The following is a 23,973-nucleotide window of genomic DNA, read 5'->3' on the forward strand; positions in this document are numbered from 1 at the left end:
CTTCTTAATGCTATGTTTCCTCTGTACTTTTTTGGTTCCTCCTATATGTAATGAAAGGCATCAAGCATGCAATACATATAAAAGATTACAACACTGAACTTGCAGCCACTAGGTAATAATTCACTAAAGATTATCACAATCCTCCAAAGGAACATACCTTTCCAACTCTTAAATCTTTTCCTGTTCACACTGACTAACCTGGCTCCAGGAGTTGTACCAGCTTATAGCTACAACAGCCAGTCCACTAAAGTCAGTGCTGGTTCCACATGGACTGTTACATCTCTACATTCAAATTACAGCTTCTTAGGCCCTGATAGCAAGGAAGAAGCCTATATCTTTCACAGAAGAATAATGCTTTAAAGTATGTTTTGAATGGTTGTCCCCAAACCTAAGGAGTCTCAAATTGATGCTATTTTACTGCAATTTCCTGTTTCTTCATTTACATTCCTTTCACCCTCATGTTCATCAAGTTTTTTTTAAAGTTCCTGGGTTTATAAATCTATTATGGCAAACTCTACAGCTTATAGTAGCAATAATCAACTCAAAAATATATTCGAACCTGGGCATGTGTCATGCACCTATAATCCCAGCAACTCAGAAAGCTAAGGCAAGAAGAACTCAAGTTTAAGGCCAGCCTGGGCAACCCAGCAAGATCTTGTCTCAAAATAAAAAATAAAAAGGACTGGGGATATAGTTCAGTGGTAGAGTACTTATCTAGCATGTGTGTGGCTCTGAGTTTGATCTCCAGTACCATGTGAAATTAAAAAGAAAAAAAGAAAGTAAGAAAAGAAATCACAGATCCAGAAACACAGTTGGCATAATTGCTGTGTACTATTGTTGGATGTGATTTGTCCTCCAAAGTTTCATACTAGAAGCTTGATCCTTTATGGGAATAGTAAGAGGTCACAGAACCTTTAAGCGATGAGCCCAGTGAAAGATGATTAGTTCACTGGGGGTCTGCCCTTGAGAAAAAATAAATAAATATAATGTAAGAAAATAAAAATATACAAATAGAACCTCCAAGTTTTCTTAAACCAAACTATTTTTCTACACTCCCTGGGATGAATTCTAGATGTGATTATAGCATAAGACCTTTCAAGTTTTCCTTGCAGTATTAAGAAAAACTAGAATAAACAGAAGACTTGGGCCAGTGAAGTTTTATTTACTACTTCAAAATGATTCAAGTTTAATCTAGCATATATTGACTATATATTGCTATATTTAGAATAAAGTGCTTTTCCTTTTCTGAATAGCAACTATGGAGAAAGAGCACATTTGTTTTTAATGTATAAAGTTGGACCAGGATAGAGTTTATTGAATAAAATTGTAAGTCAAAAGAATCACTTAATTTTATATGTACTACTGGCTGATTATTAACATTAATCATAAGTAAATTTTTACACAGATATAATAAGATTATTTTCATATCAATTCAATTAATTATACACCTCTCAAGGAGAGAGTGAATCTTATTTTATTATTATTATCATAGTAGTTGCTCAAGCATTGGGTAACTGGCCCTGTTTTTGTTTTGCAGTAGCTTGATGAGCCTGCTATATGACACCTCTGTCCCTGGGGTGACAAAGACAACTTCAACCCACTGACTTTTTTCAGTTACAAAGAGTCATCAAAATAAACAATGTTAACAAAGCTGAAAAACAAATATCTTGCCCTTATACAAATGCTGATTATTATCATAATTTTTCTTTGCACCAAAGCTAATTTCTGTCATACCTAATTCACAAATAACTGCCATGGATTATAGCATGAGGGGTTGAAATAATTAAGAGGAGAGACTGGGGTGGCGGTTGTCTTAGAAATGATCTGCAAACAAAAAGAAATGGTGGGGAGGATGTGGAGAAAAAAGAACTTGTACATTGTTGGTGGAATTGTGAGTGAGTACAACCACTATGGAAATCAGTATGGAAGTTCCTCAAAAGACCAGGCATGGAATCACTATATGAGCACCCTTCTGTATTTATCCTAAAGAATTAGCATAATATAGTGATACATGCATACCCATGTTTATAGTAGTGGAATTCACAATATAGTCAAGCAATGGAACAAGTCTGTGGTATACATATACCCAATGGAGTTTTATTCAGCCATAAAGAAAAATGAAATTATGTCACTTGCAGGAATGTGGCTGGAACTTGAGAAAATAAGCCAAACTCAGAAGTCAAGGGTCAAAGTTTTCTCTCATATGTGGAAGCTAGAGAGGAAAAGGGAGAAAAAAAAAGGTAGAGGGGGTATGTTATGAAAACCAAAGGGAGATCAGTAGAGGAGAGGAAAGGGGGAAGCAGGAAGGGAGGAAGGGGAAAATGCCAAAGAGTGATATTGGCCAAATTATATTGTTATATTGTGTGTGTATATGAACATGTAACAATAAATCCCACCATTATGTACAATTACAATGCACCAATAAAAAAACGTGAAAAAAATCTGCCTTAGAATGATTATTTTTAAGGGGGAAAAGAAACATAAAACCTTTTATCCAGTGAGGACAGGATCTGAACTCCTTACAAACTAAACTAAAGCTATACCTACTTTGTGCCTAGACATGAATTTAGGGAGATGAAGGTAGGGAAAGGAATTAATCAGTATAATAGACTTCTAAGGTTCTTTCCAATTCGAAGCTTACAAAATTGGGGGGAAAATGTAGAAAACAACACATCAACATTCTCAACCCCCTACACCTTCTCCTTCTAAGAGAGAGAAGAGGGGAGGGGAGGGGAGAAGAAGGGAGGGGAGGGGACAGGAGAGGAGGAGAGGGGAGGGAAGAAGAAAAGAGAAAAAAGAGGGGAGTGGGAGGAAGAGAGGAAGAAGAAGAGACAGAAAGAGACCCTTTATTTCACTCTTTCTGGGATGACCTAGTTCCACAAAGAGAGAAAAAAAAAAAACAGCACTGGGGCGTGCCAGTCGGAGCAAAGATACTGTTCTCGACTTGAGACTCACCCCAAGGTAGCCAGAGCAATACATTTCCTCTTTGCCAACACCCCAACTAACTCACCCTTCTGGAGTCTCTGTCCTTGACTCTGAGTAAACTGGCCCTAGGAAAGCACAGGGACCAGGGAAAGAGACGGAAAAAGTGGATCAGGCCCTGCAGCAGCATTTCAGATTCCGTGTTATGCTCGGGCAAGCAGGCGTGGAGTCCCCGGTTTACTCTCTGTGACTGGGACACAGCTGGCTTTGAATAAGAACATTAAATATACAGCACCATAGTTTGGTCTTGGGCCTGGCCTCCGGCCGGTGGCGCCCAGCCATTCGTCTCCGCCAGCCAAGGCCTGGCCCTGGTTTCCGCTACACAGGGAATGTCCAACAGCTCGCAGTCACACCTGTTAGGTGTTTCTCCACTCTGCGTCTCCGCCCAGCTAGCAACCCCCGCACCGCCGGGGACCCGGGTGCAGACCGGGCGAAAAAGGACAGAGAAGTGGGACCCGGCCTTCTGGAGTAGACCCCCGCGAGACTCGAGACTCGGCGCGCCAGGCCGGGGCGGGGAGGGGGGCCTGCGAAGGCGGGAGAGGTCGGAGAGGGGTAAGGGAAGGCCGGGGGAAGGGCCGTCGCTGCTCGCATTACGCTTCCAGAGCCTGCGGCAGAGGCGGCGGGGCTGAGCCGCGGAGGGGATGGTGCTCGTACCAGCCTCTGCGTTTTTCCGCGCAGCCCGGCCTCGCCTCCCCTTGCCTAGCCGCCGCTCTAGTTAGGCCGCGCAGAGTAAGCGCGGGCGTCGCCGGCCGCACGTCGCCCGGGACTGGTGAGGAGGGCGCGGCAGGGGCAAGGTAGGGGACTCCGCGAGCCAGGCGGCCCTAGCATCCCCCAAGCGCACAAACCCCAGCTGTACGGGACCGCGGCCAGGACGGAGCTCCCCGCTCGTCCCCTGGAGACCTTCAGCGACCGGGAGGCAACGCGGGGCTCCGCCGCTCGACTCGCAGCTCCGCGCACCCGGCGGCCGCGACGCGGGTTCGGGCGCCCGAGTAGCCTCCGAGCCCATGGCCGGCAGCGACGTGGACAGCGAGGGGCCGACACAGAGGGGCGGCGCGGTGCGGCGTCCGGGGCCCCCCAGCGGGCTGGGAGGAGAGACGGGCGCCCGCTGCCCGGAGCCGCTGTCCACTGCTGAAGCGCCGGCCGAGGGCACCGCGCTGCCCGCCTGGATGCGCCTCTACTTCTATGGGATGCACGGGATCACCCTAGACGTGCTGGTGTCCTCGGCATGGCGCTTCGTTCGCAGCCCGGACCTCCGGATGTTAGGCTTCTCCTCGCCCTACCGCTGTCTCCTGCACTCGCTCACCCACTTCGCCCTGGAGAAGATCTACCTGCAGCAGCCGCGCTGCCCCAGCGCCTTCGTCTTCAATTTCTTCCTTTACCCCTCGGCCCACGTGGGGCTGCAGACCCTGGCCAGCCAGGCGCTGTTGCTCAGCCTGGGTGGCGGGCCGGGGGGCGCGGCGGCGCCGGGGGCACTTGACCTGGCGCTGCAGTACGTGCTGGCGCTCTACCACTGCCAAGTGTTCCTGAAGCGCTTCCTGCGCTTGAGATACCGGCAACAGCGGCGGCAGCAGCAGCAGCAGCAGCAACAGCAGCGGAGGGGCGCCCTCCCTGCCCCTCCTGGAGCCCGCGCCCCTTCGGGAGCGAGTGGCCGGCGGCGTCGACCCCGCGGCCCCAAGGGCGCAGTAGGAGCCCCTAACCAGGGGCTACCAGACCTGCTCCGTTTTCTTTTCTTCGGAATGCATGGATTTTTGGATGAGATCTTCTTTACCTTCTTCTTTAATGTGCTAGGACATGGGGACGGAGCAACCAATGGTCACACGTCGTTGTGGTCCTTCTTTATGTATGGCAGCTGCAGTTTTGTGGTGGAAAAGCTCTACTTCCACCTCCACTACAGCCGCGGCTGGAGCACCTGGAAGCGGGTGCCCATCTACGTGATCTTCATCTATGCTTGGGAATTGTCCTGGGGTCTGGGACTTCGCACGTGTGGGGCTTGTTCCTGGGACTATTCTCACTACCCGCTCAATTTTATGGGTCTCATCACCCTGATGTATTTACCTGGCTGGATATTCCTTAGTGTGTACCAGGACCTGCTTTCCAACGTGTTGTGGCGGGTGCAGTATGTACCAACTAACTAAGACCCCGGGGGGAAATAAGAAAAAAATAAAGAGAAGAGAAAAAGTCATTGGAGTCCCACAAATGGACGCAAATTATTTTTACACTTAAAATGAAGTGGTTTTTTTTTAAGTCCTTTAATTTTTATATACTTTACTAAACGTTTCCAATAGATTTTATTCGACGTCTTAGCTTTTCTGACTACTTAGAACCTATGTAAAATACAATACTTTGAAAAACTCAAAAATAAAGTACTTAACTCATTGATATTTTAAACCTTTACAAGCCCAAACAGCAAAACCATTATACCTTAACATCGGAAAGCTGTAATACTGGGCTGGATGTAGATGGGTGATAGCTGTTAATTTTTCTTTTATAATATGGAAGTTCAAACCAGAGAACAATGATTTTTACGGAATTTTAAAATTTTTTTCTGATTTAATAGTTTGTTTACTTGCTTTCTAATCCAATTTCATTTTCACTCTTTACCATATTTACCAATGATGGTGGAAACTACAAGTCTGATACTTCCGAAGTTGCAGTTGGTAGCTCTTTAAAGTGCCTCTGTCTTGCACACATAAAAAGAATTTGACAAATGTGAAAAAAAAGAATACTATGAATATATTTTGAAATAAGAAATCTTTTCTAGTAACTCAAACAGGTGACACTGTGTTAGGATATTTGATCACATCCTACAAATGACTGTTTTCCAATGTTTGTTAGCCTTAATTACCAAGCGTATCAATGTTGATTAGATACTGTATTATCTGTGGCTGTATTTTTGTTACTGTGCAATTATGTAAATTGTTTACCCTATATGTCCAAGGGCCAAGTAAAAGTTAACACTACCCAAGCTTCAAGCATAGAAACACAGTATCTTGAAATAAAATGAACCTGAATGTTCACTCTAATAACAGTAGGCCTAATTGTTTTCTATGATTACAAATAGATGTTTTCAGCGTATTTCTGTCCTAGTTCACTTGTAAACCTTTCTTTTTTCTTATGGGCCCAGAGTTCTGGGTTAGGCCTGATGTGGTAATGTACTTTATAAATCAATGATAGCTCTTTGGTGATTTGTTAATGTCTGAAAAGTTCAAAGTTAAATGAGATGATGGAAATCATTTTAAGAAATCATGTCTAATTAATTAATCATGCACTTTGAGATTATTTATTGTTTTATCTTATATTTAGGAAATGAAAATATATAGGGTATAGCTTAGCTAAGGATGACTAGTACTTTTCCAGCTTTCATTACAAAGATAATTTTAAAAACTTACAGTGTGTAGTCATGCACGCACCAATGCTGTAAAAAGAGATGTTTTTCTGTTTTTGAAAATGTTTGCTATAGGAATAGAAAAGAATATGTACTTAGATCTGGCTAAGTCAGATCTAGTTCTAAGAGTGTTTTATTATTTCAATTCACTCTCTGAGATTGTGACCTAAAACATAAGTAATGCTATGTTATCAACCCTACTAGTGAAAGGGATTGTGTCAAACTGATTATTTTAAACAGTCAAAGCTGAGTAGAAACTTCAAAGAAAGCTAACTGCTAAGAAAGTTTCACTTAAGTTCTCTATGACACTTGGTCAGAAGTCAAAGATTTCTGAAAATTTGGGGAGAAAAATGTGTAAGCATAGATAGACACTAAAGTTATGCAGATAAAATATTTGATATACAAATGTGACAAGAGCACATGAATCTAAGAGTGGTATCTCCACACCACACCTTTCCTGTAATGCTCAACCAAATCCATGACATCTGAAATATTTGCTAACTGTACACATTTGCACGTATGCCCTTTGCATACTGCTCTTCAGCCCTGCTTACCTGCCTACCAGCATTCCCAAGGATAGAAATCTGTCAAGAAATAGGAAAGCATTCCATTTTGTTTTGCTTTCCATATTAATCCTGTTAAAAGGAAAGGTCAGGGATTACATTTGCTCAATTTATTCAAGAAATACTCAATGAACTTCCATTATTTTCTAGGCAATTTTATGGTCTCTGGATACTTCAGTGAACTCACAAAAATCTCTGTCCTTGCAAAGCCCACATTCTATTTTTTTTAATTTATATGAGATTATGCTTATTTGCTGTTTTAGTAATAGATAATGATGAGGCAGTGGTAATGAGGGCTCTCATCAGTTCTGTCCCTGGAATATCAATCTATCATGTCTAAAACAAAAGCCCATTAACAGTATGCTGGTTCTACAAAGAGCCAGTATGCATTCAGGAAGTTATTAGCCTATTAACTCAGCACCTTGCTTTAGGGCTTCTCATTCTTTTTTACTTAACTTCTTAATGGTGATATTTTGCTGCACCCTTTAAACCTTTAAGGAAAAAGTAGAGAAAAGAAGGAAACATCAAATCATTTAATTTTGTTACTCTTTAATAGATCAGAAAGAGAAATAAGGCAATGTAATGATAGTTAATATTTAAGTAGCATTGACCACATGCCAAGAACTGTTTTAAGTGTGTATGTGTGTATATGTATGTATACATATATCTAAGTAAGTGAATATACATTCATATGTATCAAAAGCAAATGTCTAATGTGTACATACATATCTTACATGTTTAAAATATATATATTTATATGTGTGTATACATTTTCTTAACCTATAACAACCCTCTTTATACAGATGAAAACAACAAAACTAAAGCCCCAATAGATTAACTAATCACCCAAGCATACAGCTATGGGGCATTTAGATTTGAGTGGCACTGCAGGGTCTGTTCTAACAGCTACACAATCACACCTCAGTAAACCAGCCACAGTGATTTAGGAACTTCTCTGAATTTCATACCATACCTGTATAGCTTATGCAAGAGTAACTATATAAAACCAGACGCCATTAGCAAAAGATACATTCATATTATCTTTTTATTCCATGGTCAACTACAAGGGAGCTAATAGCAGGATCAAGGCTGACAGTCAGACTCATCCTACTCCTCAGATGGTATGCCTTTATACTTAAGCAGTGCTCTGAAGCCGAGTTCTTGTTTAATGTCAGATAATTTTATATTGTGGGGTCGGGCTCCAAATTCCTTAATAGGACACCCATAGCCCAAGAGTTAACAACAAGAATAAACAAATGGGACTTACTTAAACTAAAAAGTTTTTTCTCAGCAAGAGAAACAATAAAAGAGGTAAATAGAGAGCCTACATCCTGGGAACAAATGTTTACCCCCCACACCTCCGATAGAGCCCTAATATCCAGAATGTACAAAGAACTCAAAAAATTAAACAATAAGATAACAAATAACCCAATTAACAAATGGGCCAAGGACCTGAACAGACACTTCTCAGAGGAGGACATACAATCAATCAACAAGTACATGAAAAAATGCTCACCATCTCTAGCAATCAGAGAAATGCAAATCAAAACCACCCTAAGATACCATCTCACTCCAGTAAGATTGGCAGCCATTATGAAGTCCAACAACAATAAGTGTCGGCGGGGATGTGGGGAAAAGGGTACACTTGTACACTGCTGGTGGGGCTGCAAAATGGTGAGGCCAATTTGGAAAGCAGTATGGAGATTCCTGGGAAAGCTGGGAATGGATCCACCATTTGACCCAGCTATCGCACTTCTCGGACTATTCCCTGAGGACCTTAAAAAAGCGCTCTATAGGGATACGGCTGCATCAATGATTATAGCGGCACAATTCACAATAGCTAGACTGTGGATCCAATCTAGATGCCCCTCAATAGATGAATGGATAAAAAAAAAATGTGGCATCTATACACAATGGAGTATTATGCAGCACTAAGAAATGACAAAATCATAGAATTTGCAGGGAAATGGATGGCATTAGAGCAGATTATGCTAAGTGAAGCTAGCCAAGCCCTAAAAAACAAATGCCAAATGTCTGCTTTGATATAAAGAGAACAACTAAGAACAGAACAGGAAGGAAGAGCATGAGAAAAAGACTACAGTAAACGAAGACGAATGGGGGGAGAGAAACGGAGAGAGAAGGGAAAGCACATGGAAATAGTAGGAGACCTTCAATGATACATAAAATTATAAGAGGTTATGAGGGGCAAGGGGGAGGGAAAAAAAGGGAGAGAATTGAACAACAGCAGGGGAGGTAGAGAGGGAAGATGGGAGGGGAGGGGAGGGGAGGGGGGATAGTAGGGGATAGGAAAAGTAGCAGAATACAACAGTCACTAATATGGCATTATGTAAAAATGTGAATATGTAACAGATGTGATTCTGCAATCTGTATTTGGGGTGAAAATGGGAGTTCAAAACACAATTTGAGTCAAATGTATGAAAGATGATATATCATGAGCTATGTAATGCTTTAAATAATCAATAAAAAATAAATGAATAAAATAAAAAAATAAAAATTATAAGAATTACATGCTGGGGGCTGGAGTTGTGGCTCAGCGGTAAATTATTCACCTAGCATGTGGGAGGCCCTGGGTTCAATCCTCAGCACCACATAAAAATAAACAAATAAAAAACCAAAGGTTAAAAAAAAAAGAATAACATGCTAAAATGCAAGGTACCTTGTAGCACAAACTACTAAAAATTCATGTAATTATTGCTATACATCACAAACTTAGAACTTTTGAGTATTGTTGTACAAACTAAATAGCCAAAAATTATAGGTAACATTTTTACAATGACATTTATTCTAATTTCTACGAAAGCCTTAAAAAGTTCTTAATCGAAAAACATGGAAAAAGCAACAAATGTAATTTTTCTATCCATGTTTAACATATATGATGGTGTTTTAAATTTTAAATCAATATTATTGATTTCTCTGACTCTAAAGAGGAATGTAACCTTTTAAATTTTTATGTTAGGGACTAGGTTTGTGGCTCAGTGGTAGAGCACTTGCCTAGCATGTGTGAGGCACTAGGTTCAATTCTCAGCACCACATATAAATAAGTGAATAAAATAAAGATCTATCAACATCTGAAAGAATTTTTTTTAATTTTTATAACAATAAATACAGAAGTTCCTGTGTCCAACAAAGACCCTGATAATATTAATAATCCATTTCAATGTTTCACACTTTTCTAGAATTCAGTGTATTTAACTATGACTATTTTACCATAAATACTTGATCTTTCATGCTTCAACTTAGAAAAACATATAGTTTGGAAAAATTATTTGTCTTTTGTTATTTAAGAAATGTCTTTAGTTGACTAATCCTACCTTTGCAATTAAAAAAAAAAAAAGTATTTCTACTGCTTTGAAACAGTCTCCGTTAGCAGGATGGACCTAGTGCTGTTTATGAAAAGGGCAAAGAAGAATTGTTGGTACATGACTTTGGCTCTTCTTCCCTTCCAAAATTTATTTTTAAAAAATCAATATATCTAGGATGAATATATTCCCAATACAGATTTGGAGTAATAAATCAGCCATTGTATTGTAATGTCTGAAAACATTATAATAAAATACTTTTCCTTATACTAAGAGGCATTACTTCTTTAATCTTTTAAACGAACTTTAAATATACTTTAATAATGTTTACTGGAGTTAAGCTCCTTTACTGAAGAAAAATAAGAAAAAAGAATATTATTTCTTCATCTCTTTATCACATACCTTCATTTAGACTGAAGTGAAAGATGGCAATAAAAAATGGTTCTGTTGTATCTCCAGTCTCCCCTCCTCTCCTACACTTGATACCAGAGGAAGGAATAAAAATAGCAATTGTCTGAGGACCTCTATTCACTAGACTTGGCCTCATTCTCATTTTTAACATTGAGGCATTGAGCCATCACACAGGCTGCCAGTTACTAGCAACCCAAACTGCAAATTAACCTGGGAAAGTTTTCCTTAGAGAACTTTTTTTTCCTATTACTATAAAGAAAATATACATATGGAGAATTTTTCATTAATTTTTAAACTATCTTTGGAAAAATTGTCAAGCTAATTACCAGATGGTGTGGGAATGGGGAATGTTTGGTCCCTGATGTGAAGAAAGGCTTGAGATTTTGTTTTTTTTTTTTTTTGTCTTATTTATAACAATTCTATTAGAAAGCAAAAGTCACATGGATCACCTTCCCAAACTAGAAAAAAAAATGTTTACTGTGATTAAGGAGAATTCAAGGTTGAAAGAAACTATGAAGATTAACAATGTCAAGTCTTCTACCCAAAGCAGGAATTTACATCTCCAAAAGATGATTTCTCAACTCAATTTGGAATGACTATTAAAGAAAACATTTATTGTGTTTTTCACACAAAGACTAAATGGAGGGAAAGCTACTAGCAACTGAGTTGTTAAATCCCACTCTCTATCAGTAAAGTGAGAAGGCTTCCAAAACTTCCAGGAGTTAATATATGCCATTTAATCTGTTTATTTAAAACAATAAAACATTTTAGAAACCTTTTTTTTCTTCACTTAAAAATATCAATGTTTCATTCTGTTTTTCATATTTATAGACTTCATGTATCTTTTCAGATGACGCAGGGTTTTGAGAGCCTTGAGGAAAATTATTATTATTTCAGAAAATAAAAACACTTTGATTGAAGATATAGGAATAGAAGATTAAATAGTAGGAGCCAAGCTTGAATCCTTAGAATCTGAACCTGGTTTAACCCAGGAAATGCCTTTGGTCAGATGCTTTTTTTAACCAGTGGGGTATCACCTGGTGGAGTTTGGGTAACTTCCTCTGCAGATATCAACAGAGGCATCTGGAAAGGAATTGAGAGGCCATTGGTGTCATAGAGACAAGTAGCTAGTCAAGGATGAATGAGGCTATGGATTAGCATGCTCATTCAAAAAACTGTACTTACTATACTAAAAAGAAAACTAGTCTCTCTTTTATGGGATTCCAATAGACATTTATACTGTATACAAGATATTTTATTAATATAGTATTAATATCAATGGTGAGAATAAGAGTTATCTTATAGAATTTCAGATTCAGAAGTTTAAATATGGGAAACCAATACTGAGAGGAACATGTAGAAAGTTTATATCATATTGTTCTGACTACCAACTAAATTTTAGAAACAAAAACTAAATTAAACATGCTCTTGAAATTGTCTGAAGAGGAACTATTTTAGTCTTAACCTTTTATTAGAAGAAATGAATGGACAGGAAGAAAATAAAGAGTTCCCTGGAGTGCAAAACAATATACACTCAGATTCTAAGTACTGAAAAGCCAGAGTTTAACACAATTTAATCATTGTACTTTCTTCTAATGATCATTTCTCAAACAAATGAAACAGACTTAAATGAATAAAAATGGAAGAAACTGAAGATACAGTGGAAATAATAGTGTTCAGTAGCCTTAGAAAGCCCCTATGTTATTTTTCTACGGCCAAAATAATTCTATATATGAATGACATTCTGGGTCTTAATAGCATGCAGAATTTTCATTCCTTAGAAAAATTTATATTCATGAAACACTGCACATCCTAGGTTTGGTTGGACACCAAAATTGTGTTAAGATTTTTCAAATGAAATTTGAGTTTATTTTTTGTGTAATGATATTATTGGGCAAGAGAGTTTTAATAATCATGTCATTGAAGTGTCTCCCCAGTGTGTAAATAAATAGATCACACTTCATTAAAATCCCAAATCACAGAACTTTAAAGCTTCAGGAGGTAGCTAAAGATCATCTAGCTCAACCCTAATCAATGGAGTAATTCCTTCCAAATCCTCTTAGACAGGAGTCTGCCCATCCTGTTCTTGATCACTTCCAAAGACAGAGGTCTTTGTACATATTCATATCTCCCAGGTCAACCCATTTCTTTTTTCTTTGCCCTAGTTTGCTAGAATATTTCTAAGAGTAAGACCACATCTGTAACTTTCAGTCATTTTTCACACTTTTTCATCCATAGAAGACCCAAGGTCTGCAGAAAGTTTCCAAGCATTTCTTACCCATCTTACTCCAGAAGGAGTTGAATAATATATACTAAGGTGTTCAGTGATAAAACTGATCTGCCTTGATCTAGACATCTTATTTCTTTAAGTTATAAACAACATTACCCATGGTTAGTAATTTTTGTTATTGTTGTTTTCAGCTCAATTAAATCAGTGGTTGAGTTTTTATTTGTCTAAACATCACAACATCTTTCCTCTGATGTGTCATTAAGCCAAGGCACTTTTACATTCATGTAAAGAGGATGAATCATGTTATTCCCAAGGTCCATGACAAGGACCTCAGAGTGAGAGACACGAAAGCAAATATAGTGAAGAAAAGAAAGTTGCCAGTCAACTCACTCTTCATTGTTTTGCTTTCTTCGGTTTTCTTGCTCTCTTCTTTATAAAAGGCACAGCATCATACTCGCTGTTGTCTCAAAATATAGTGAAGAATTTAGCCACTAGTAGATACTCAAAATGCTTCATTGATTAACTTTCCTGAATTTTCTTGTCAGACATAATTCAATAGTGGAAGCAGGAATGAGGAATGGCCCAGATGGCAACACATGATTTCAACAGGAGATGTATTTACAAATCATACTCCAGAATCGCCTGTTCCTAGAAAAAAGGTAGGCATTGTTTAGTTTCTCATATTCTCCCCTCCTCTGTTTTGGAGATTATTTTCCAGGCACAAAGCTCTGTTAGTTCTTTAAGAGAGTTTAGCTACACTGTGGATTTTTACATTTGTAGGCTGGTCAGAGAACTTAATTATTCTTTAAAATATTATTTTTGAGATGTCAATTTAAAAAGAAATACTGATTCGCACAGAACTGCTGTAGTTGGCCAGTATACATTTAACCGTGTGACTCTTCCCTGAAAACCGACTTGATCAGTTGCAGCTTCTTGCTGTGTTGTTGTTTTTGCGGATGGCATTCTAGATTTTCGCAACTTTTGAATAGAGAAATAGAAATAAAATGAAATGTTAGTTAAATTTTTTAAATTTCTGGAACTTGCAGCTGGTAAATATTTATTTTACTATTTATGAATCTGATTCATGTCTTACTACTTTAGCATCAAATAAATGTCTTTGATAGATTATGTTAGCAGGGTTCTCCAGAGAAATGAATAAAACCAATATACAGAGTGTGTGTATATGTGGAGAAAGAGAGAGAGAAAGAAAGAAAGAGAGAGAGGTTTATTATTTGTTTTTTAATTGAATCATGTAATTAGGGAGGCTGACAAGTCCCCAGATCCATAGTCAGCCAGCTAGAGACCAGGACTGCTGATGGTGTAACTACACCCAAGTCCAAAGGTCCAAGAATCAGGAAATGCTTATGATAGAATCTCAATCCCAAGGCCAAGAGGTTAGAGACCCAGGAAGAACTGATGTTTTAGTTTGTGTCTGAAAATTTGGGGGAAGTGGGGAGGGGGGAGAATAATGCCTCAACTCAAAGACAGATAGGTAATTCTCTCTTATTTGTGGAATATTGTAGGTCTTATTTTATTCAGTCCTTCAACTGATGGATGAAGTTTATCCATCCAATTTGCTTTCTGCAATCTATCAATTTAAATATTAAACTCATGCAAAAATAGCTTCACAGAAGCACCCACAATAATGTTTGAACAATTATTTGGGCGCCTTATGGTCAGTCTAACTGACACATAAAATTAGTCATCACAAGTCCACACCTTGTCATCTTGGCTCTATGAATATCTCTGTAAGTGATATTTAGTCTCCCAGTGAAAACAATGACAAGACCCTAATTCCATCTCACATGATATAAATATCCTATTCACAACCAAAGCCACTTAATCCCTTCTCCAGAGAGGAGACAAATCCTCTTCTTGAATGATATTAACTCTTCTTGATAATCAGTAACTTAAAAACTATGAAAAAATTTTAACGATACTCAGATGCTATCACATACATAAAGTCAGTACATCTTACATTATGGGATATGACAATGTAGGAGGAACAAAAACAAGAATATTTGGTATACACATATTGTGCACATACACAAAAACATATCCATATCAAAACAAGGAGGAAGTATGCATGACAATTATAATCCTCATTTCTTTAACAGTTTATGTGGTCATAGCTGGCATTTGTAACTGACTTCTTCTACTACCTGTTTTTTTATTTATTCTTCTGCTGGTCATGGTTCTTTTCCATCTTTCCTGAAAGATCTGAGGTATTAAGGAATACTGCCTGGATGGGGTTGTTGCAGTTGTTGACCTTAACTGTAGGGCATAGCAATATTAAGAGGCTCCTTAAGGGATCTCTTATATTCCAGACATACTCTTTCCTACCTCCATTATGAATCAGTAGTCCAATTACCCTTAGTAGTCAGATTAATCATCCCAACCACACAGTAACTCCCTTCTTTGCTTGTAGATTCAGAGGATGAAGGAGTCCAAAGCGACTGGGCAGCAATCTTAACTTCCAGTTCAATGGAGTCATTGTTATGTCTCCTGAAGGAAGCATTTTTCCCCTTACAGCTAAGACTGCTAGACCAGCAAAGCGTAAGGTCATGGGAATATGAATCAAAAACTTTGCAACTGGGTCATTGGGTGAATGGTACCACTCCCAGGTCTAGCCCTTAATGCCTGTACTCAGCAATTCTAGCTTTGGGAAAAGCTAGATGATTCATATGATGCTCAATCTTGTGCCAGCCCTGCAGGATATTCTATCTAGCTTACACCCTAAGTGAGTCTTCAAAGGGCCAATCTACCATTCAATCAAGTTAGGTGTTTCAAGATGTAGAGAAACCTGGCAAATACAGTGAATTCCATGAGCCTGGAACCACTGCCATACCTCGTTTGCTATGACATGATTATCTTGATTACAAGAAATGCAGTGTGGAATACCATTGCACAAGACATTCCGTAAGTTCACAGGTAGTAGTTGTGGCAGAAATGTTGCATGCAGGGAAAACAAATCCACATCTCAAGTGGGTACTATTCCAGCAACCACAAAACGCTGATCCTTCTATGATGAAAGCAGTCCAACATAAACAACCTGCCACCAAGAGGGCTGGCTGATCAACCCAGGAAATTGTGCCATACTGGGAACTTAGTGTTGCTCTCTGCTGCTTGCACAGTGGGCACTCAGCAGTGGCCATGACCAAGTCAACCTTGATGAACGGAAGTCCATGTTGCTAAGCTTACATGTTACATCCACCTCTGCCACCATGGCCACTTTGATCATGATCCCACTGGACAATGAGAGATGGCTATAAACTAACTTGTATCCACAGAATGGATCATCCTAGAAACTTAATTATTAAAATTATCTTCTGCTGAGCTCACCCTTTCATGAGTATTCACATGAAATACAAACGTCTTCACAGTTTCAACTGTTTAGAAAGTTCTGTCCACATACTTCACATACTTCTCTAAATTTCTTTGTCTCCCATTTTCCAATTATAGTCTTTCCAAGTTCATAACCAGTTAGCCAAATTATTGTCCACAGCCATGAATTGATATATCACATCCAGCTATTTCTTCTTTCAAGCAAAGTGCTGCTCACTGGGAAAATTTTCCTTCACTACTGTCCTTAAGGGACTTCCCAGAGAGGGACTGTAGTGCTGCAACAGTTCATATTCAGATACTGCCTGAATATTAGGCAGAACCATCTGTAAACCAGGCCTGAATCTCCTCATCCTCTGTTAACTAATTGTAAGGCACTCCCCCATGAGGCCTATTGTGGGGTGCCAGCACCCCGCCAGGGTAGATTCCTGTTCAGGAGGTGTAAGCTGCCTGAGAAGTAATAATTCTGTAATAATTAGTAAGAAATAAAGACAGAGTCAGAAATTACATAAAAAGAGGAGCTCCTGATAGGTTTTTGAGGCCTGATAGGAGATGGAACTGAACAACTAAACAAAAGTCCCACTTCTTTATTTAAGGGGGAATACATGAAAGGCAGGGATAAGGTTTCAGAGGTAGGAGTCTTGGTAGTCTTGGTTTGGTGCTTGGTTCTTGGTGTGGCAAGGGTCTTGCAGTATTAGGGTAACTGGCATTTTGGTAAGCCACACCCATCTCTAAGAGGTTGCGTGGCTCCAGCGCCTCACCTTATCTCCAATGCTGTGCTGAACTTGTGATGGAGCTGGGTAGGAAGCCACAGGAACCAGGCATGCTCAAACCAGCTGCATTGCTGCTGGGAGTTCCCAATTCCAGACTTTCCTGACTAAAGGCTTCAACATCATTTTAGTTCACACACTGTGCACAGATGACTCCTGGCCACCGATGCTGGTTGGGAGAGAAGACAGTATTGCAGATGTGGGCGCCATGGGCATGTAGGCTCCTTCTTCATGTAGCTTACTTGTGACTTCATGGCCTCCTCAGGAACAGTCGCATGCATCTGATGATTAAGCATTGCTCTACATATTCCCAACTTTATGTTTCAGTGTTCACCTAACACTTGGTACATGATGGCAAGTTGGTAGCCCATCCTTAAGCATTTAGTCTCTACTAAGACCCAGAACCAGGTCAAGAGTTGTTTCTCAAAAGAAGAATAGTTACACACAGAGGTTGGCAGGAGTTTTGCTCCAAAATTCTAAGGATTTGCCTTGCAGCTCACCCACACAGGCCTCCAAACAGAATAACTATTTTCCACTGATACTTCATGCATCATTGACTTTGCTGGATTCCATGGCCCAAATGGCTTGCATAGCAGCCTCTACCTGTTGAAGAGCCTTCTGTTCTGGGTTTCACTCAAATAGCAGCTTTTTAGCTTGGTTGATAAATTGGCCAGAATAACATCATAGAATAAGGAATATGTTTCCTACTAACTATTGTGCCCTTTTTGGTTGTGGGAAGGACCAGATGCAGCACTTATTCTTCACCTTAGAATACCACAAACCACCAGATCCCTAGAAATTTTACAGAAGTAGAAGGCCTCTGAATTTTTGTCAGATTTATTTTCTACCTACTGTAGTTGGAATATGGTTTGAGTGCTTCTCCTAAAATTTCATGTGCTGTTAACTTGGTCCCCAGTATGGTGGTATTGTGGCAGTAGAACCTTTACAACAGAGATCCTAATGAAAGGCAGTTAGATTCATGGGGTCACCACCCTTGGAAGAGATTCCTGCTGATCTCATAGAGTGTGTTCTCATGAGGACAGTAGTTTTGTTTTGTTTTGTCTTTTAAATAAAGGGAAGCTATCCTCTGAGCTTGGTCTCTTGGGCACATGACAATTTTTCCTTCCACTTCTCTGTCATATTGTGATGTAGCCAGGAGGACCCTCACTGAAGGTCAAACATATAGGACCACCTGATCTTGGACTTTCAGCCTCCAAAACCATAAGTAACATGACCTGTTTTCTTTCACAGTACCCTGCATCAGCTATTCTGTTACAGCAGCATAAATTGGACTGATATCATCCTCTAGCACACATATAACTTACCAGCAAATCTAGGATATTCTATGCTTCCTACTCACTAGTTCCCAATCAGTATAATGTCTCCAAGGTGTAAACCAATGTGATATCTAGTTGAAAGGAGAGGCAATCAAGATTCCTGCTAACTAAATTATAATTCAGAACTAGAGAGTTGATATCCACTATGATAGAACAGTGAATGTGTATTGCTGGCTTTGCCAGCTGAAATAAATGGCTCTTGGTGAATCATATTAGCAAGTATGGGGAAAAAGGCATTTGTCTGCTGCAAATAGCTCTATACTTGGTAGGCAGATACATACCAGGGAAGTATTAATTTGCTTAATCAATGAAACCACATCTGATATAGCCGCTGCAATTGGAGTCACCATTTGGTATAACCCACTGTAATTCTCTAAGATACATCTATCTTTCACCCATGCCAAGTAAGAGACTGGAATAGGGGTGTGGTGGGAATTACCACCCCACCCACCTCTTTCAAGTCATTGATAATAGCATCAAGTTCTGAAATCTCTGAAAAAATGGGATATTTCTTTTGGTTCTATATTTTCTTAGGATAAGGCAGTTTTAATGACTTCCACTTCTTTCTCACCCTAATAGTTTTCACTCCACCATAGAACCAATGTGGGGATTCTTCCAGCTTCTAAATATGTCTGTCTCAACTATGCAATCTGAAACTGAAATAACCACCAAATGTGGTCAGGACTTAATGGACTCACTGCAAGATAAACCTGAAATAAAACCTATTTTATTTATTTTTTTTTTATTTATGCTGGGGATTGAACCCAGGGCCTTGCACATGCAAGGAAAGCACTCTACTGACTGAGCCATATCCCCAGCTCCTGAGATAAAACCTATTAATCACCTATTCTCCATGAGCCCTTATTTAAACCAGGAAGTCAAAATGACATTTTGGGACTCCTGGAACAAATGTCAGAGAATATGGACTCAAAGCCTTCAGGATTTTCCTAAGTGAAAAGAGGAATCCTATAAGAGATGTAAGAATAAATAAATTCAGAGACGCATCCCTGACAATAGAAGTGTCTTAATACATTGGGGCTGATATAACAAAATGCTGTAAGAAGTAGTTTAGCAAAAACAACAGAAACATTTCTCACAGTTCTACAGGCTGGAAAATCCAAGATGAAGATGCTTACACATTTGGTGTCTGGGGAGGGTCTATTTTGTGATTAATAGGTAGCACCTTCTTTCTGTGTCCTCATGTGGTGGGAGGGACAAACAAGCTTCCTCAAGCTTCTTTTATAAGGACACTAATCCCACTTGTAAGGGCTCCTCCCTTCTTATCTCATGACCTACTAAGAGTTCTCTTCCTTGTACTATCATCTTGGAGACTGGAATGAAGTTTGTAGGGATACAAACATTTAGACCACAGCAAGAAGAGAAAAGGAGAAAAATGTGTTCAGCGTCAACAAATTTAGTTTAAAATTAAAATAAGAGCAGAAGCAATGACTACTGTATTTTAATATATTCAGAAAGACAAAGTGTAGGCAGGGATGGGAGGATGTTAGATTGAAATATTTTCAAGAGAGCAACCTGAGGAAATGGCAACAATGGCATAAAAAATTTGAAAACTTTTCAATATAAAGTAGGGGGAGGAGACAGCCCTGTAGCTCTAGGTGGGTGTGGAGTCAAGAAAGAATTATTATATTCCAAGTTGGGGGATTTGAGCAGATACAAATTCTGGTGGGAAGGAATGTAAGCCAGCCCAGAAACTAAAGGTACAGAAGAGGAACTGGACATAAAGTCTCATGGTTAAAGCATGGCTAGGAATCACTGAAAACTAATAATATTTTTTGAGAGTTCACTGTTGTCTTGTACACACAATATGTATCAGTTAACTTAATTCTCACAGCAACCTGATGAGGTAGGCACTGTTATCTCCATTTTATAAAAGCCATAACTAGGACTCAAGAGAGTGCCCATCTTTCCCAGGATCACAATTAAACAGCTAAGATTTGAACTCCAGCAGTCCAGATCTCAAACTGCACTCTCTTTCAGAAAGCTTAGCTTTGCATCATTTCACAGGGGAGAAGAGTATCCAAAAGGAGAAAGAAGGAGCAGCATTTTAGTTTTATCCCTCTGATGTTACATAATCCAAATGTCACTGTCTTTTTTATTCTCTCCAGGGAAGTGCTGCATTTGGTCTATGCCTAATTTTAACCCTTCTTTAAAGTTGGTATACAGATTTCTAAGTCAACCCTGGTGTGTTTTGGATCCTGAGGTTCCCAAAAGTCTCATGTGTTCATAGGTAGGTATTTGGGGAAGTGATTGAACATCACAGGGGCTCTGACCTCTTCAATGGATTAATCCATGGATGGCTGAATAGATTACTGGGGCAGGGGAGGACCTAATTGGAGAAAGTTGGTCACTGAGGCCATGCCCCTTTCTCTCCAGCCCCTTTCTCTCTTTGTTTCCTGGCTGCCTTGAGCTGAGCAGCTTTCCTCTACCATGCCCTTCTTCATGATGTTCTGCCTCAGATCAGGCCTAAAGCAATGGAGCCGCCATGGACTGATATCCCTGAAACTGTGAGCCTCATAAATCTTTCTTTTCTCAAGTATTTGTCACAGCAACACAAAGCTGACTAACATAATTTCTCTCTCTCTCTCTCTCTCTCTCTCTCTCTCTCTCTCTATATATATATATATATATATATATATATATATATATATATATATTATATATATATATATATATTTTTTTTTAAAATAATGTGTCCACTCAGAAAACTAGCTCTCTGGAAATATGATCAGAGACACTCAGTCTCCATGGAACAAAGACCATGGAGGGCAACTGTCTTCAAAGCCCATCTGCCTACTTATATAGATTATGTTCTGAGATGAAAGTTTAAAATATTTAACCAGTGATATTCAAGAAGATAAAATCAATTTTCAATGTGTTATAAATGGGTAACTTCATTTCCACCAAGTTATTTGGTATTTATTTCCATTTCAGAAACTTGAGTTCTTAATAGTATTTCTAGACAATGTACAAATAACTCCAAATACTCCTATCAATGTGGTGTTTTGCTTTGGGGGCACAAAATAGGTAATATAGATAATAAGTTATTTGACTTTCTAAGCCAAGTGAAAGATTTTTTTTTCTGATCCAGACAATCTTATATTACTTTGGAAACCATGTACAAATGGGGTAATTTAGATACCAAATCAAAAGGAAATGGTGGCCTTCTGAGGAATATAGTAGTTTGAAGTTTAAGAGTTCATTTAAGTGTTCATTTTTCAATTAAGTGTAAAACCATAAAGGGAAACATTCTTCATTTCACCCTTTGTGTTAGGAAATTATTAGCCTAAACACTAAAAATAATCTGAATAAAAACTTTCTGTTGAAGCAGCTAAGAAGATTTTATGAGAATAGTTAAATTCCAGATTTTGAAGTTTTACTACAAAAGTCATATCTTTGGAGTAATATAGGTTTATTAATGGTAAGGAATTCCATTAATCTCAACCTATTGCTTCCAAACAGTTTAAGAGGTCAATATATTCCCTTAAAATGAAAAAGTTCTGTGATTGGAATTAGCTATTAGAAATGTCCTTGCTACAAAAGTATTTTGTTTTCCAATACCAAACTCCCTTGAATGGGCCCATTCATTAAACCAGTTCAATGTTGACAAAGAGTTTGGAAATCAACTTCATACCAGTCCTTTCTCCATTTTTCATTCTGCCATGGTAATGCTCTGTGTCTGCCCTTTCCAATATCTCCTAACCACTTGTGGTGACTGAACACCTAGAATGTAGCCAGTGCACCCATGAGCTACATTTTAAATTATATTTAATTTTAACTAATTTAAAATGAAATGCTCATATGTAACTAATGATTATTGCTCATACAGCTCTATATTATATGTATTTATTTTGCTGGGCTACTGTACCAAGGAGCCACAAACTGACTGATAGAAATTTGTCATCTCGTGGTTCTGGAGACTCCCTGTAAAATCTGCAAAACTGAATCCTTCCTTGACCTTTCTAGCCTCTGGTGCTTGTCAGCAATCTTTGGTATTCCTAGGTTTGTAGATGTATCACTCTAATCCCTGACCCCTTCAACACATATCCATTTCTCTCTCTGTCTCCGTGTTGTGGTCTGAATGTTTGTGTTGCCTATTCCCCAAAACTTCATATGTTGAAATAAATATTAATCCTGAAGATGATGGTGGCATTAAGAGGTGGGACTCCAGTGATTAGGTCATGAGGTTGGAGTACTTGTAAGTAGTGCCACTACAAAGATGCCCCAGAGCCCAGGGACTCAGGAGGCTAAGGCAGGAGGATCACAAGTTTGAGGTCAACCTTGACAACTTAGTGAGACCCTGTCTCAAATAAAAAACAAAAAGGGTATGTACCTAAGTAGTAGAGCACCTCTGCATTAAATCTCCAGTAGAAAGAAAGAAAGAAAGAAAGAAAGAAAGAAAGAAAGAAAGAAAGAAAGAAAGAAAGAAAGAAAGAAAGAAAAGAGCCCCAAAGAGAACTACTGTCCCCTCCACCATATGAGGACACAGCAAGATGACAACTTTTATAAGCCAGAAAGTAGGCCCTCACCAGGCATGAAATTTACGTGATCAAGTTCAGAACTCCTCAACCTCCAGAACTGAGAGAAACAAATTTTTGTTGCTTAACAGCTACCCAATCTATGTTATTTTGTTAGGGAACTTTGACAGACTGAGACACTCTGCCCCTCTTGTAAGCTCACCAGTCATGTTCGATTAAGGGTCCACTCCACTCCAGTATAACCTCTTCTTAACCAATTACATCCACAACAACCCCATTCTCAAATTAGGTCAAGTTTGGAGAAATTGGGAGCTAGGACTTCAGCATACCTTTTGGGAGGACATATGCAATTCATAAAACCATATTTTTAACTGAGAAAAATTTTTTCTTATTTATTGTAATTAAGATCACTGAAAGTCTCCCATTATAATTAGTCCTATGATCTTCTTAGGGACCTTCACTTCAGTTAAATTAAGTTGAAACAAAATTAAAATTTAATTCAGAAAAAAAAATTTCAGGACTAAAGGTATTTGAAATATTAAGATAGCTCAAATTAAAAGAACAAATAAAAAAGCTCAAATTAATAGTGATTATACAAATATGTATAATAAACCCCATTATTCTGTATATTTATTGTGCATCAAATTAAGAGAAAAAATACTGAAAAAAATAGTTCAAGTTATCAGATAAAGTGTTTGGCATCTGGGCACCAAAATAAGTGAGAATATAAGATTGCTTTTAACGTTGAAAACTTGAAAAAAAACTTTGAAGTTGATAACTGATTTATTTAATTTTTCCACTCTTTTGTTCCCTGGAGCTTTCCTAAACCTACTGCTCCCTTTTTCTTTTAAATCATCGAAAACAACAACAAAAATCACATCAGAGTAAGTTGTTTTACTCTATATACTAGGGCTCTCCAGAGGAACAGAACCAATAGATATATAATTATACAAGGGAATTTAATAGATTGGTTTTACATGATGAGAGGTTGGGCAGTCCTACAATGACCATCTGTAGTATGGAGAGCCAGGGAAACAGGTAGCTACTAAGACCAAGGAGTCAGAAGTCTCAGAAGAAGAGGGACCAAAAATGCAGCCCCAGACTGAAGCTAGAGAACTGAAAATCCCCTGAGAGCCA

General features: G+C 38.9%; 1 protein-coding gene across 1 annotated transcript; it reads left to right on the forward strand.

The window, feature by feature from the left end:
* Positions 1–3,505: 3,505 nt before the first annotated feature.
* TMEM229A (transmembrane protein 229A) lies at positions 3,506–5,117 on the forward strand (the record flags this gene model as incomplete). Its single annotated transcript, XM_081286898.1, has 1 exon — positions 3,506–5,117. Exon 1 carries the CDS (start codon positions 3,987–3,989, stop codon positions 5,115–5,117), a length of 1,131 nt encoding a protein of 376 aa, XP_081143024.1. The 5' UTR covers positions 3,506–3,986.
* Positions 5,118–23,973: the final 18,856 nt, after the last annotated feature.

This window comes from Spermophilus citellus, assembly GCF_964194105.1.
Source record: "Spermophilus citellus genome assembly, chromosome: 3".
NCBI classification, from domain to species: Eukaryota; Metazoa; Chordata; class Mammalia; order Rodentia; family Sciuridae; genus Spermophilus; species Spermophilus citellus.